The sequence below is a fragment of the Stylophora pistillata genome, chromosome 12, assembly GCF_964205215.1.
Source record: "Stylophora pistillata chromosome 12, jaStyPist1.2, whole genome shotgun sequence".
Taxonomy (NCBI): domain Eukaryota; kingdom Metazoa; phylum Cnidaria; class Anthozoa; order Scleractinia; family Pocilloporidae; genus Stylophora; species Stylophora pistillata.
This window is the reverse complement of record NC_142530.1, coordinates 2,616,474-2,631,929: the sequence shown is the minus strand read 5'-3', so window position 1 is coordinate 2,631,929 and position 15,456 is coordinate 2,616,474. Positions and strand designations below refer to the sequence as shown.

Sequence of the window (15,456 nt, the reverse complement as noted above, 5' to 3'; positions counted from 1 at the left end):
CGCGTTTTTCAGGTTCTTTTCTTTGTTTCTCCGGTAGTTTTGAAAGATAACATCAAGTCACCTCCGGTCACAGAACTGGTAGGTCTTCAACAGCGAAAAAGGTGCTTAACTTTTATCTAAATAAATAAACTGGAAACTGCTATTGTCTACAAAAGGAAATAGCTCTTCACAAATGTAGCCAACTTAGATACATTATATTTTGGTTTAATTTCATTCTTGGTTCAAAGTCTACATTAACTTTTTTTTTCGTTCCGACGTGTCAATACCAAACGTCTTGGCAGATATTTTAGATCCGACATTTTAATACGTGGAAACAAAATGTGTCCAATGCTCCTCAACCAACAGAATATTCTCATTTGGAGGGGGTGCCTCAAAATTCCAAATTGGCATTAGAAAAAAAAATTATTTTTCAGAACTCAAAGTTAAAATAAAACACGAGCAATCTAGGAATAAGAAGTTATCAATGGAGTATTTGGAAGAATTCTAAACTTACGATCCACAGCAATACGTGTTGTTAGAAGCGGTGCAGTATAAGAGGAAACTGATCCCGTAGCGGTTCGAACTGATTGACACGGTATCTCCACTGTCCGTTCATTTTTCCCTTTCGGCAGTAATGGTAAACTTCAACCTTTAGCCGCTACACGAAGACCACCATTTAGAGTTAGCAATAGCTGAGTGAGTCCAAGGCAGGAACTAAAGTAACAGAAGCGTGTCCCACATTTCAACCATCTTTTTTACATGTAGCCAAAAGTGTAGGCCGACCTCAAAGCAATAGCATCCCCGCTGTCAATAATGGGATAACGATGAACTTGGAGAGAAAGCGCAAGAAATTTATAAACATTTAAGTGAGTGACCGTAGGTTTTTGTTATGCAAATAGCCCGAAGAACACGAGTCATTAAACCTGGCTGAACTTAATACGGAAACTCATTTTCATCATTCCAGAGACATATTTGTTCAGATACAATGTATATATGAAGTTCATATATTTTGAACTGCGGTATTAGATACGTATGATGCATGATCCTTGCAGTAGAGAGCGCTATTTATGCAATAGCGAAAATCAGGCCTGAAAAAAATCAGGCCTGTACGGGATTCGAACCACTGACCTCTGCGATACTAGTGCAGCGCTCTACCAAATAACGCTACTACTAAATAGCGCTCTCTACTGCGAGGATCGTGCATCATACGTATATATTTGTTCGTCAACAAAATCCTACACATGTAGATGAACTCGACTGAAAAAGTCACTGGGCATACTTCTCTCGACTCTACTTTGAAGTTTAAAAACCTTTTTCCGTTTAAGCACAACGCATGTTTATTCAATTAGACATGCATTAGTTTACAACACCAGACCACATTTTCTAGCCATTCCCGCCCGACACCACTACTAAAAATTTACCAGCTGCGATGAGAAAAACAAGGTAGAATCAAGGGTAGCAGTGTTATCTAACGATAAATTGTTCCAAACATTATCCACGGGAACCTTAAATGGCAGGGGTGGTAAGAAGTTAGGAGGGTTGAACAAGCATTGTTTACGACGGCTACTCTCCACCCCTTTCTGTACACTTTACGCAATCTTGGTGCCCCCCTATCTAGAATTTTGTGTATGCTATTGCAGTAATTAATGCTCTTCTGAATTTACACAATTTTTCACAAAAGCGAACTGACAGGCGACAAATTGAAAACTCTTTTAGCGTTAGACATTTCCCCTAGTCAAATTTATCACAAAAACAAAGTTAACATAATATTGTAATGTTGTCAGAGTAACCGTGCACAACCATGTGACGTCAGGAGCACTTTTCAAAATGGCGGACGGGTAGCTGAAGTTTCGAAGACAGCCACAAGCAATAGATTTGTCTGTGTATCAGCTGATTTCTGACACTTTCAGTTCTAAAATGACGAATGTAAGGTATGTCTAGTTGTGGAAATGGGAAAAGTCGTGAAATGAGCCCATAAACGTGATTGTTTACAATATTGAAGCTTGGTACGATAATTTGATCAGACGGAGTTTAAGTTTGCTGCACACATCAACACTCGACCAACATAACAAAGCAATAACATAGTAATATTTAAAGAAAAATTATCGAAACACGAGGTAAGGGATTTACATAACAGGATAAATTGAATGAAAACAGAAACTATGTTTTATTCGGTGTAACATTTTTCGTCAACGTTTTCAGTTTCAGCTGTTCGATCGTAAAATTGTCTATTGTCTGTTTGCCATATTGAAGTTAGATAAGACCTTAATTGCCAAGTGTCTTAAACTAGAACATGTTTACTTGTAAAGACGACGGTGTCACATTTAATACAGTTAAATACACTTTAACGCGTACGTTTGATTTCTTCCATATCTTAGTACTTGTTTAATAATATTGTAGTATCTTATCTTAGTACTTGTTTAATTTTTTTGTGACTACCCCATTTTTAAAATGTCAACACGAATTGATGTCTTGGTTTTATGCAAACATTTCGCTTGCAAATACTCAATAAACCAGATTATCAAGCTACAAAAGCTGTTTCAAATGTTTGATCTCTATAATCTACACTTGAAGAGTGTGCCAAAATCCATCTTAGCTTCTCGATAAACGATACTAATAAAGCGATGTGCAAACTTTACTCAGATTTTCCAAAGATCAAATGAAATTTTATCATTAGGATCCTGTCAGTTTTAGGACTCATAATGCAAAACACAGTGGGACTGTTTGTACATTTGAAATAAACTGTGACAGGAACTTTCCAGTCATCATTGGCACACTCAAGTTCTCTTAAAGACTTTGTTTGTGTCTTGCATAAGAAGCATCTCAAATAACTTGTGGCCTTGTATGGTCAAAGTATTGATTATGGCATGAGAACTCATGTGAGTCTGATTCATTGGGTAGACATCTGAGTCATTAAAAGTTTGATTTGTCGATAACAAACAGTATTACAGACAGAATTGGATCTAACAGAGTCTTGTTACCATTTGTCAAAACTGTGACAAAATTTGAGAAACATAACACACATCAGGTACTCTAGGTGCCAGAGGGTAGCAGCAAAATTGCTAACAGTGGATGGTAAAGCCGTGATCATTGGGGAGTGTAAAAAAAACCCTCAAGCCTCACTTCTATGAGAACAGATTTTGAACATGGTGGCTGATTGATCTTCATGCATCCCAGGAGCAGTGAAAACTGGTTTTTTGGGTAGAAGAATCATTAAACAAAGCAATGGTGGTGGAGCGAGAATTCGATTATTGCCTTTTGTCATACTGTACTACCTGGCAGTTAAAACTTTAACACAAATATTGATGGAACACTGGAGTCTGATACAAAATCAGCTCTTGCTGAGGACAGTTTTTACAAAACCCCTGATATTCTCTGCAACATGACCACAAAAACCACACTGGGGGTCTGTACCAGTCTGTCTTTACTTTTGTTCTCAACTTTGCCGCCATATTCCGTGTCCAAATATTAATAGATTCAAATTGCACACTCAACAAATATAATTTACATTATTTACACTCCATATGGATGGTACTTGTTTGGTTGGAGTTTATGAAAAGTTATCGTCCTTCATCTTGAGTATAATTTTATGCTTGTTTCAAGAATTGCTGCCCTACGTGCAGACATATCAAATTACAAAAAATAAACAGATCAAGAATTACTGCCCCATGCACAGACGTGTCAAATTATGAAGAAAAAAACAAAAAAAAAAGATCCAACAAAAACCAGTTTTGGCAAGCTATTTGGTTTCAAAATCACATAGAAGTGAGGCTTGTAACTGCCTTGACTAGAGGTTTTTTTATCTTTTGTTCACCATTGATCGCAGCTTTGCAGCTCACTGTTTGTAGTTTCACTGCTGAAAAAAGAAAAAAAAATCCCTGTGGCACCTAGGGTTCACATCAGGTAAAGATATTCATGAATTGATTTTGCCATGAGAAAATGAAAACAGTAGCCAAGATATTAACCCTTTAACTACCAGAAGTGATTAGAATGTATCTTCCCTCTTTAATAATCATACATTATCCAGGAAACAGGTAATGAAAATACTCAAATTTATCTCATAGCAGTTTCTAAATCTTGACGTTAAACCAAATTCTCGTTATTTTATTTTAGTCCTACCTGTGCATACATACACTGGTCTTCGCTTTGACAACAGCTCTGAGATGGACTTTCTTTTGCCTTTTTTCACAGAATGATACCTTATTCATCAGCTGTTTCTGAACTTTGATTCAGAATATGTTGAGTTTGAAGACCAACAAAGTTCAGTCTATTAGCTCTGTGAGTTTAGCTGGACTTCCCACAGATAGGCGGATCCCTTCTAACACCAATCACCGCCGCACATCAAAAGGATCATTGTCTGGTTCACTGGCAGGATTTGAACAATTGGAGGTACAGATATTCAATTGTCTTATTTTTCAGATGTGAAATATATATATCTTATTAACCAAGTGCAAGGGCCGTACTGGGAGAATATCGGCCTGAGGTCTTGACAGTACAGTCACCGAGCTCAGTGAGGTCTGTACAAAAAAGACTGAGGGCCGATATTCTTCCAGTACGGTCCTGAGCAAGCTTGGTTAATATGAGGTTTATTACATGACTGAAGTTCAAAGGGACACAAGAGCGGTGTCATTCAGGATCATTCGGGACAGTGCCCGGTCCAATACTTAGAGAATATTGACCGGCAATAGAGCATTTTGATTGGTTGATTTTAGTTATTGGCCCTCTGACTGCCCGAGTCGTGTAATAATATTGATATAATAAACTTAGTTTTATGTTTAAAATTGATGAAACTTTGATTGCTTTTTATCAAACTCATTTTAATGCATGCAGCTACTCCCCCCAAAAATGATTTTGATGAATGGATAAAATTGAAGCACCACAGAATGCGTAGATTTACCTTGACCCAAAGAATGTGGAGTTTGTCAATGACTACTCACTCTGTAACACCAATTACAGTACTCTCCATAACAAGAAATGTGTATTTGATTCTTTTAATGAAAAGGCCCTTACTAAAGCCGAAGGAATGGTATTTTTTATTTTGTCTCTAACTATTTGCTAAAAGGATGGTTTTCTTATATTGAATTCTTCATGATTATGCAGGTGCCACTGAAATTTATTCAATGTAGAACTGCCCCTTTGTATCTATCTAGTATCTATCTTACTTAACTTTGATTCCCTGGAATAAATGCAAAGATAAATAAAAAAAGATATGTCTTGAAAATTATAAACTCTAATTATGATAAATTGCTCAGTTCAGTAACTCCTTAAACATTGTATGTAGAATGTCATTAGAAAGAGAAATTCATAGAAACGCTGAAACAACATAGAGTTAACAATATTGTCATATAAAGTCTAACTTAGAAAATTATTATTTGAAAATTAAATACATGAACACTAATCAATACTACATTTAAATCCATTAAATGAAAAGGAAAGAAGAATTAATGATCATGGGTCAATCATCTGATCGTTTTCAGTTTTTATCAGCAAGCGGTAGTAGAAACTTCTCATCCCCCTATTTAAAAGTAAGTATCCTCGGTTAGCCAGTTAACTTTTATGAAATTAAACATTTTAAAACTTTATAAACTGTTATTTAACCCTGTAACTCCCACAAGTTACCACTCTCTAATTTCTCCCCATAAGGGAAATGATCACCTATTAAAGAAGCTCTTGATTGTTAAACAAATTCTCCTTGTAAACACCTTAGGAAATGTATAGACAACAGTATGGAGAATATGCATACTGATGTTAGGGTGTAAAGTGTTGATTTTAAAGAAACAAGGAGTGATACTTAACTGATACTGCTACCTCCTTGTGTTCAGTAGTTTAACCATGAAATGAAATATTTTTCAGAGTACTCTTGTGCAGAGTTTCTATTCCTTTCTGTAAGGTATAGATTTACATACATACGATGCACGATCCTCGCAGTAGATAGTGCTATTTAAGCAATAGCGAAAATCAGACCTGAAAAAAATCAGGCCTGTACGGGATTCGAACCACTGACCTCTGCGATACTAGTGCAGCGCTCTACCAATTGAGCTAACAAGCCAACTGGGAGCAGGCCGTTAAGTTGATTCGTAATAAACCCGTGAAAGTGATAAATGAGATACAATGCAATATATAAAGTTCATATATTGTGTACTGCGGTATTAGATACATATGATGCACGATCCTCACAGTAGATAGCGCTATTGAAGCAATAGCGAAAATTAGACCTGAAAAAAATCAGGCCTGTACGGGATTCGAACCACTGACCTCTGCGATACTAGTGCAGCGCTCTACCAATTGAGCTAACAAGCCAACTGGGAGCAGGCCGTTAAGTTGATTCGTAATAAACCCGTGAAATTGATAAATCAGATACAATGAAATATATGAAGTTCATATATTTTGAACTGCGGTATTAGATACGTATGATGCATGATCCTCGCAGTAGATAGCGCTATTTATTACGAATCAACTTAACGGCCTGCTCCCAGTTGGCTTGTTAGCTCAATTGGTAGAGCGCTGCACTTACAATTCCTTTTTTTTTTTCTTTTTTTTTTTCTTTTTTTCCGAATTTTAATTTTTGAGGGCCATTAGTTTATCAGTTTCATTACTGTCACATGTTACCCTCATTAAATAAAGTCTTACCTTACCTTACCTTACCTTACCTTACCTTACTAGTATCGCAGAGGTCAGTGGTTCGAATCCCGTACAGGCCTGATTTTTTTCAGGTCTGATTTTTGCTATTGCTTAAATAGCGCTATCTACTGCGAGGATCGTGCATCATACGTATCTAATACTGCAGTTCAAAATATAAGAACTTCATATATTTCATTGTATCTGATTTATATTATTTCACGGGTTTATTACGAATCAACTTAATGGCCTGCTCCCAGTTGGCTTGTTAGCTCAATTGGTAGAGCGCTGCACTAGTATTGCAGAGGTCAGTGGTTCGAATCCCATACAGGCCTGATTTTTTTCAGGTCTGATTTTCGCTATTGCTTAAATAGCGCTATCTACTGCGAGGATTGTGCATCATACGTAAAGTTGAAATGGTAAATTGGCCACCGTAACGATTACAAAAGCTGATGTTTCGAGTGTTAGCCCTTCGTCGGAGCAAAGGTATTGGTTGACCAAAGATATTAAAACCACTCTAACACAATTAAAAAACTTACCAAATTAAATATATTTGCATAATTTTGTTGACACAATCAGAGAATATTGCATGATTTATTTTTGTGGCACTTTTATGAAAAATTGATGATTCATCTTCTCTAATAGCTATCGCTTTTGTCTGACCCAAGCCGGTGTATGTACCGTGTATACAAATACCAGTTTTCATCTAGAATTCCATGTAAAAAAAGTGCTCTAATGACAACAAAATGGTGCATTAAACTACTTTTGACAAAATACAAGTTAGGGTAATACATTATTAAGGAGTCAAGAGAAGTCAACCAAATGGTAAATATGATTTTAAAAAAGGATAAAAAAAGAATACAGTTGTTCTGTACCATAATATGCATTCTGAATAAATGTATTTGTCATACTGTAAAATGATTTCAAGCTTGTGTGAGTTTTTTCTTTTGTCACTTAAAGGTGAATATAAATGTTATGTCTATTGTGTTATTTGTGCATAGCTTCACTTTTGAAGGGTACCATGTTGGTGCATGTGCTATTGAGGAATTTGGCTGCACATGACTATTAGAAATATATCTTGTCTTGTGGAATATTAATGTTTTGTGTTAATTATCCTTTTTTTTTGAGACAGTTTTGTTGAGTGCAAAGTTTGTGCCTAAGATGAGGCTTTTTGGATGTACTTGTTTAGCAAGTCTGCCAAGGCTCTCGGATAATTTCTATGTTCAACTCATGTTATTGCAGTGCACTTAGAAGTCTGAGAATTAAATAATGAGGAAGTCTTTACAATTAAAAATATTTGAAACAAAGAAAATACAAAGAGATTTTAATAGATCATCAAGGGAAGAGTTTGTGACAAAAGACAAACCTATCAGTAGGAGGTGTTATTTTGATGTAAAATCCAATTCTCCTAACTTATTTGTATGACAATCTATAGAAACTAAAAGGGAGAAATGCAAAAAAGATGTTAAGAGTTCAAGAGATGCCACTGAATCTAATTCTGATCGTACCATACTATGAGAAAACTTATTTCTACTTTTCAAGTGGAGATTCAATAATGAAAGTTTTGGTAGAGAGTGAATTACCATGGTTAATAAATTAAACATGAAAAATGTTCTAGGAATGAACTTCTAAAATCCAACTGAAAGTTAGCACAAACAAACAAATCAGATCAATAAAAATTTTAAAAATAAGTTAAACTAGTTCTGCAGATATTGCGGCTATTGGAATAGTATAGATAACTTTATGTTTTGTGGACTGTATTGTTGTAAGTTTCTTTTTTAGACTTTGTGAATGTGTGTGTGACCTAGCTTTTGACAACTAAGTTTTCCGGGAGCAGATGTTTTTCAAGACAACTTTCATTTGATGAATTTTTTTAAATGTGGTTGAATCAAAAACTTCTTTTTTTATTCTCCAGATAAAGATTTCCCTCTTTCAATATATTTCAGTAAAAGAAAGAAAGTTTGTACTGTTTGATATTCATTTGTTTTTATAAATGGACCAAGGACACATCTCCCTCTGGCCGAGTTTCTCCATGAGATTTTGAATAAATTAACTTTTTTAGCTTTGATATGCAAATTTAAAAAGTTCTATTTGGATGCTTATCTTAACTCAATGTTTATGTCTTTTTCTCATGCTTCAAGAATTTTCAACAATAGCAATTTTTAAGAATTGTGTGGATTCTATTTAAGTTGGTTAAAGTTAGTGGAACACATCTGTTTTGAAGGTGGAGCAAGTGAAACACAACAAAATTCTTCACAGAATTTGTGTTATTATGGTTTGGTACTTTTGTTAAAGCTGTGAAGAAACTTTGTATTTTTAACATGAAAGAGTCATTTACAACTCTCTATGAGCTTGACAAACATGATAGCACAGTTTCTCTAAAGAGGTTTGGTCGAAACTCAGTAAGTGGATTTGCAAATACTGTAAGTTTATACTGAATTATTCTTAGCCAAAGTCAAGACAGGAATTTAAAATGTCGAGATGATTTGCAAATTTTCAATAATTTAAAAACTTGTGTGAAAAGTTTAAGCACAAACAATGATGTTCAATTTTGCATTTGTGAATTCATAGATCAGAAACTTTTCTCAGTTTTAAGTACAGAGAAGTAACCAGCACAATGACATCAAAGATCATTTAGTGATTTGAGGATATACATCATGATGATTAATCTTTGAGTACTTTTTTTGGCTTTTAGCTTTCACAATTCTTCCTTTAGAGTTTTTTAGAGTGTGTTATTTATTTAATTCACAAAGTGTCATATTTTTTTTCTGACAGATTTTGATGACAGAGGCTTTTTAAAGAATTGATTTTTTTTAATTACACTAGATAATAGTGAGATAGCTAACAGTTGTCACTTTAGAGAATGAATTGCTAGAGAAGTCATTACCCATGGGTCCAATTCTCACAATCCCTTCCGACTAATGTATTTTAAAATAATTCAACCCCTTAAACTTTGAAGATATGATAAGATATGAGTAGTGATTCTCCCCTCTCTTCTGCCATACATTTCCTGGTAAATTAGATGGGAGAATTTGGTATTTTATCAAGATAACACCCCCTCAAATTGCTAAGATTTTTAGTTCTTGTCATTCATTTGAATAATAATGTATTGGAGTTGTAATGAGTAGCAAGTTAGAGTGCTGCAAAAAACTGTTTGGATGGTGTGAGACCATGAAACAAGACATTTGTAGGAATATTTCCTGCATTAAAACCAAAAGCAACTTCTTGTATCACTACATGCTGCTTTCTTGACATTTCCTGTCTTTTTACATTTTTGTAGAAAAGCAAGAAGTCATGGATTGCTAAACATTTTAAAGGTCGAGAGTGCATCAAAATTGTGAAAGATGCAAAGAAGACTCGCTCAGAAGAGTACGTACTTTAGTAGAATATTCCTTTTTTTTACCTTTGTTGTTTGTAAGATGTCAAGGCCCGTTTGCATTATTCCACCCTTAATAATTTCAGGGTGGAATGATTTAAAATCCAGTTGTATTTAAAATCCAACTTTCGTAAATATTTTATCTCCAAATATGTCGAGGAAGAGAGGAATGTCTGCTGGTTTACTGGTGTTTGCCATTTAGAGAGAAGAGTAAAACAGTTCTGAATGAAACAGAATTTAATTCACATTGTAAGATAATATATCTTTTTGTTATTGTTGTTGTTAGGAATCCTATGTGTATGTGTGGTAGAACTAGGCAGCAACACGATCTAAATGTGACCAGAGAATACAGTGGTAATCAATGGACCCCAGAAAGCTGCACACGGCAAATGCCCACTGATGCATACGGAGAGATCGACTTCGTTGGGACAGGCAGTCAGAATAAACGTTCTCCAGTAAGTCATTACAGACCTGGTTGGGCGGGGGGGGGGGGGCATTTGTAACAACTAATTTTTATTAGGGAGGAAGGGTACAACAGTGTTACCATTATGTTCCATGTTCCATCAGTAAGTCACACTGTGTAATATATATTTCCTTTCTGTCATATGGGAGGGGGACCTGCATCATCCAGTGTTTTTGAGGAAAGTGTGTATTACCAGCAAGTTGATGGAAAAAGCTATCCTATAGATATGGAAACCTCCATTGAATATTCCAGAACTCCTCCCTCTCTGTGTAAACTTACATTACGCGTAGTGGGAGACTTTCTCCTTTTTCCTTTGCTGAAGTACAAGAACCTAATCACGAGTCTCTAATTTTTTTTCCCAAAGTACGTCCGCGTGTCACATGACACTGATGTTCAGCTCATCCTAAAGTTGATGCTTGAGAGATGGGATCTTGAAATCCCCAATCTGGTTATTTCTGTGACGGGGGGTGCCAAGAGTTTCGTTCTCAAACCCAGGTTAAAAGAAGTGTTCAGAAGAGGTCTGATCAAAGCAGCGAAGTCGACGAGTGCTTGGATTATAACAGGTTTGTGCCTTTTTTAGTACATTGTTACTGTGTGTATTGTCCAGACAGAGCTTTGACAGAGTAAAACGAAGAGAATCACACCAGCCAATCAGAGCGAAGAACAATGTCACAAGGAACCAGTGAGAACTCAAAGAAACCTAAAGAGCAGGAAAACTTCTGTGATTTAGTTTTGTTTGCATCTGATTGGTTGAAAGGTTGGCGCGTGTTCTCTAAATCAATCAGGAAGCGTGGTGAAGTGAAACCACTGCATTCCCAAGTTAGTTCCGCGCTCAAGGTCGTGTACTTGTGTTAACGTTCTGATCTGTCGGTACTTCGGTGATACAACCGAAAAACATTTCTTCTGATATTGTGAGATTTAAGGCGATTTACCTTTTTTTCCAAAGGTGGAACCAATGCTGGTGTTATGAAGCATGTGGGTGAAGCCGTGAAGGAACAAGAAATCACATTTGGTAGCGAGGACAAAGTTAATGTTATTGGCATCGCTACTTGGGGCATTGTGGACAGAAAAGATTCTTTAAAAGCGTCTAAGGTGAGCACAATTACTTTCAAAGGTCGCAAGTCTCTGATTATGATAGAACTAAAAGTAAAGAGAGTTTATTTTGAAGAATATATAATAACTACAAGCGTATAACGCGCGAAATTTTCTTTCGAAACTCGCGCCGTTCATTTCCCACCAAAACTTACACAGTTCATTTCCCGCCAAAACTGTCGTTGCACATATAGTGGAGACGTTGACACTTGTATCGCCTAAGGTTCTCTTTCCCGCCGACCAACTGCTGCTATACGGAACGACGCTCCTATGTTGTTTACTCAGTGTACACCAGCTTTGCTCTCCCTTACACCAATCAACGTGGAACGTAGATTTATAATACTAAGCGACGAGCCAACGTAATGGAATTTTAAACGTTTGAAATTGTGTATTTTCTCAGACAACTTTCAAGGAAATGTCTCGGAAATAGTCCTGACACTTTTGATGCTTTATCTCCTAGTGTATTCTTTCCCTTTGCAAATTCTAACCCGTCGGAATCTGGAACCCTTCCAATATCTCGAATCGAAAACCACGCTTAGCGTGAACCTTACCTCTGGTCTTCAGAAAGTTCCGTCTAGTACTATTCGGAATGAAGCTATCAGAGATTATAACCATTTTCTTCTTCTTTTTATGTAGGGCACAAATGGACTATATCCGGCCCACTACCGAATGGAACAGGTCCCAGGCTCCAGTGGGGCTTTGCTTGATTCAAATCACTCGCACTTCCTGTTGGTGGATAATGGGACAGAAGGAAAGTACGGTGTGGAAATTAATCTGCGCTCTAGATTTGAGGAAGCTGTAATGAAGGTCAAAACTGACTCCAGGTCTGCTGCAGGTTGGTTCAAATGTCGACCACGCTGAAATTAAGATCAGTTTGAGTGTGGCTGCGTAGGTTTTATGTTGCCTTATTCTGCAATTGACTTGAAAACCTCGTGCCACCTTCTTGATCAATCAAATGGAGGCATTCTTGACTTTGCCACCCGCGTTTTCCCGCGCTTGGCGCCTTGGCCTGTCATGCTTATACGCAGTGTTTCTTATGCTTGTTGTGATTGGTTGAAATACTTTTCTTTGGTTTTCCTGGTAGATTCCAGGCATACGGGCTTGAATACGTGAAACGGAATACTTTTTTGGATAAAAAATTGCATTTGTTGCACCATGGAGATTCTCACAGCATAGCTCATATGAATATCTATAGAACGCTGAATATAGAATATCAAAAAGTGAAAGAAGTTGGTTTTTGTAAGGAAAAAAACATTTACATGTTAGGAGTGAATGAAGAAAAAATTCAGGTAAAAAAAAAACACAAAAAAGTTACATTCACTATTGACACAAAGACAAATACAGTCTGAAAATGGCGTCTGAATTTCACCATGTTTACAATGATAAAAATCTATTGTCAATTATTTGCAAGGTGCCATTGGTGTCCCTGTGGTCTTGTTAGTTCTGGAAGGTGGACCAAACACTGTTCGTACAATGTGCGAGTTGATCAAGAAGAAAATCCCAGCTGTTGTGATTGATGGAAGTGGTCGTGCAGCAGATGTGGTGGCGTATGCGTACAGTCACACCATTAAAAGGTGAGAACTTATAACCCGCAATTTTGGCTCAATTCTTTGGTTTGTGATCCAAATAGAGTATTCAGGTCAATGTTTTCGTCATGATCAGTCGAACTTTTTCCCGCGCATGGTACCAGTGACAAGTTTTCCCGCCCTTGGCGCCGGATGCGTGATTTCCCGCGCATATTATTGGTTGTTTCTTTTACGTGTCTGTGGGTAATGCAATTTTCCCCCGTATGTCTGTAACATGTTTTCCTGAGTTGGTGTCTGTTGCGTAATATCCAGTGCTAAAAATAGGTTTTTGTGATTTTACGCGTTTGGACTGATCTCATTTTCTTGCGTAAGGCAGTAGTGAGGCGTGAGTAGTCCAGTGGTCAGTGCGCTGGACTCTAGGTCAGATGGCCCGGGTTCAAGTCCTGGCTGGGGCTTGACGTTGTGTCCTTAAGCAAGACGCTTCACTCACATTGCTTCGTCTTCTCGGATAGGACGTAAAGCCGGAGGTCCCGTCTCCTGCACCTATCAATTAGTTAATTTCGGCAAGGGACGTTAAAGAACCCACATCACGAGACTACTGTGATGTGGTCTGGCCTGTTTACTGGGAAGGGGGGGAGGGGGCATCTGTAAAAATTTCTCCTTTATTAATTGTAAACTGCCGCCGGCAGTCTGGAAAAGTCCCCCGCACAGTGTTGTAAAGCGCATTAGAGCATTTACATGGAAATGCGCTATAGAAATTGATCTATATTATTATTATTATTAGTGACTTAATTTCTCGTGCTTAGTCCGGTTGCGGTAATTTCCCACGTTTTATATGAGTTTTGTGTTTTTACGCGATTGGACCGAACTCAATTTGTCCTCTTATGGCAGCCGTAACATGTTTCTCGCGCTCGAAGCTCTTTGCATGATTCCACTTCTGCTTTTTTTTTTTGTTTTGTTTGGATTGCCACTATTGAGACCATCTTCCACGCGGTTTTTCATTTCTTTATATATCTTCAGTGAAGGGAAATTTATCATCGATCCCCTGTATGAAAACAAGATACGAGCTAAGGTGGCGGAAGTGTTTCCATTTATGAAGGAACAAGAAGTCAAAGAACATTACAAGATGATTGAAGAAGTACTTGAAGACGATAAGATGGTATGTTCTCTGTCTTTGTTTCCTTTTTTTTTGGCATCTAATGTTGCAGTCTTTTTCACATTCTTCAGGCGGAATCATTGAAAATGGTAAAATTATTCCTTTTCAGTTTCTGTTCCTGTTTCTTTTTCTTCAATCAAGAGTATTTATCGGAGATGACAACAACTGAAGAAATGTTATTTTTTGTGATTAGAAACTAACGTACTTATGAAATATCTTCCAATAGTGAGGTTGAAATTCCTGCCATTTTTCGCGCTTTGTTAAGTTTTTACTTCACATCTTATACTGAACTCTTTCTCTTGGAAACTAACTCAGCGAGGAAACTTTAGTACTGTTTTAAAAATGAAATGATTCTCTGGTCTTTGACAAGAGGTTCTATTGTTGCACGGTAAATTATTTGTTTTTTTTCTAGATCTCTATTTACCGACTGGATCACGAGACCAACATATCTCAAGACATTGATCTTGCAATTTTAAAAGCCCTCTTAAAAGGTATGGTAATAGTGTAGTTTTCCATTTAGGTCTTGGTTCCCTGTTTTAGATTTCTCGACCTTTTTGAAAGTTGTCTTTTCAATCTTTTTATTATTATTATTTATAAAGGTGGATCATAAAACATGACAGGCAGCCAAGCTCTAGACAAAGAGAAAGGTTGGATAGATCAGTTAGTGTTAGTTATAGGGAGAAGAAACAGAGATTTACATAGAGAGAAAAATGCGTCACTTATATGACTGATTTAAAGCGTGATTGTGTGACACTTTAAAAGAGATTAATTGTGTGTCGATGTGAAATATCTAGGGCTGTTGTAAAGGGAGCGGTTTGAACAGGATGGCTCAATAGTCTAAAGCCGCTTCGAGCCTGGTTGAAGATGCACTGGCTTAATAGTCAGCGCGCTGGACTCCGGGTCGGGAGGTCTGGGTCCGAGCCCTGGCTGCGTCGTTATGTAGTGTTGGATAACGCACTTTACTGTGTTGTAGAAACCAGAAGATGGTTTTTTGTGTTATAAAATTTGCGCCGGGCTGTCCGAGAGAACCAGTTAAACCTCTTAACATCGATGTTATTCTCGTATCTCTGTTAGCCAACAGTTCCGCTCCTTTGATGCAGCTAAATTTAGCTCTGGCCTGGAATCGGATTGATGTTGCCAAAAGTGAGATTTTCACCGATGACAAACGTTGGACGGTAAGTTTTATGTTTTCACAAGTAATTCGCCTTCTCTTCTCTTCTCTTCTCTTCTCTTCTGTCGCGAATGA

General features: G+C 37.1%; 1 protein-coding gene across 5 annotated transcripts in view; it reads left to right on the top strand.

The window, feature by feature from the left end:
• The first annotated feature begins 1,757 nt into the window (after positions 1-1,757).
• The window catches only part of LOC111323527 (transient receptor potential cation channel subfamily M member-like 2), a 26,106-nt gene continuing 12,407 nt past the window's right edge, over positions 1,758-15,456 (top strand). For 2 of the 5 annotated variants that reach the window (XM_088739885.1, XM_088739886.1), the window contains exons 1-12: positions 1,758-1,910; positions 4,171-4,368; positions 5,457-5,504; positions 9,878-9,966; positions 10,260-10,428; positions 10,801-10,999; positions 11,383-11,528; positions 12,165-12,363; positions 12,940-13,102; positions 14,075-14,213; positions 14,623-14,701; positions 15,285-15,385. In XM_088739885.1, the coding sequence (XP_088596011.1) occupies positions 4,216-4,368; positions 5,457-5,504; positions 9,878-9,966; positions 10,260-10,428; positions 10,801-10,999; positions 11,383-11,528; positions 12,165-12,363; positions 12,940-13,102; positions 14,075-14,213; positions 14,623-14,701; positions 15,285-15,385 (1,485 nt within the window). In that variant the 5' untranslated portion in view covers positions 1,758-1,910; positions 4,171-4,215. Of the gene's footprint in view, positions 1,911-4,170; positions 4,369-5,456; positions 5,505-8,903; positions 9,021-9,877; positions 9,967-10,259; positions 10,429-10,800; positions 11,000-11,382; positions 11,529-12,164; positions 12,364-12,939; positions 13,103-14,074; positions 14,214-14,622; positions 14,702-15,284; positions 15,386-15,456 lie in introns of those variants that run through there. The other 3 variants (XM_022926905.2, XM_088739888.1, XM_088739887.1) reach the window with 3 other exon arrangements.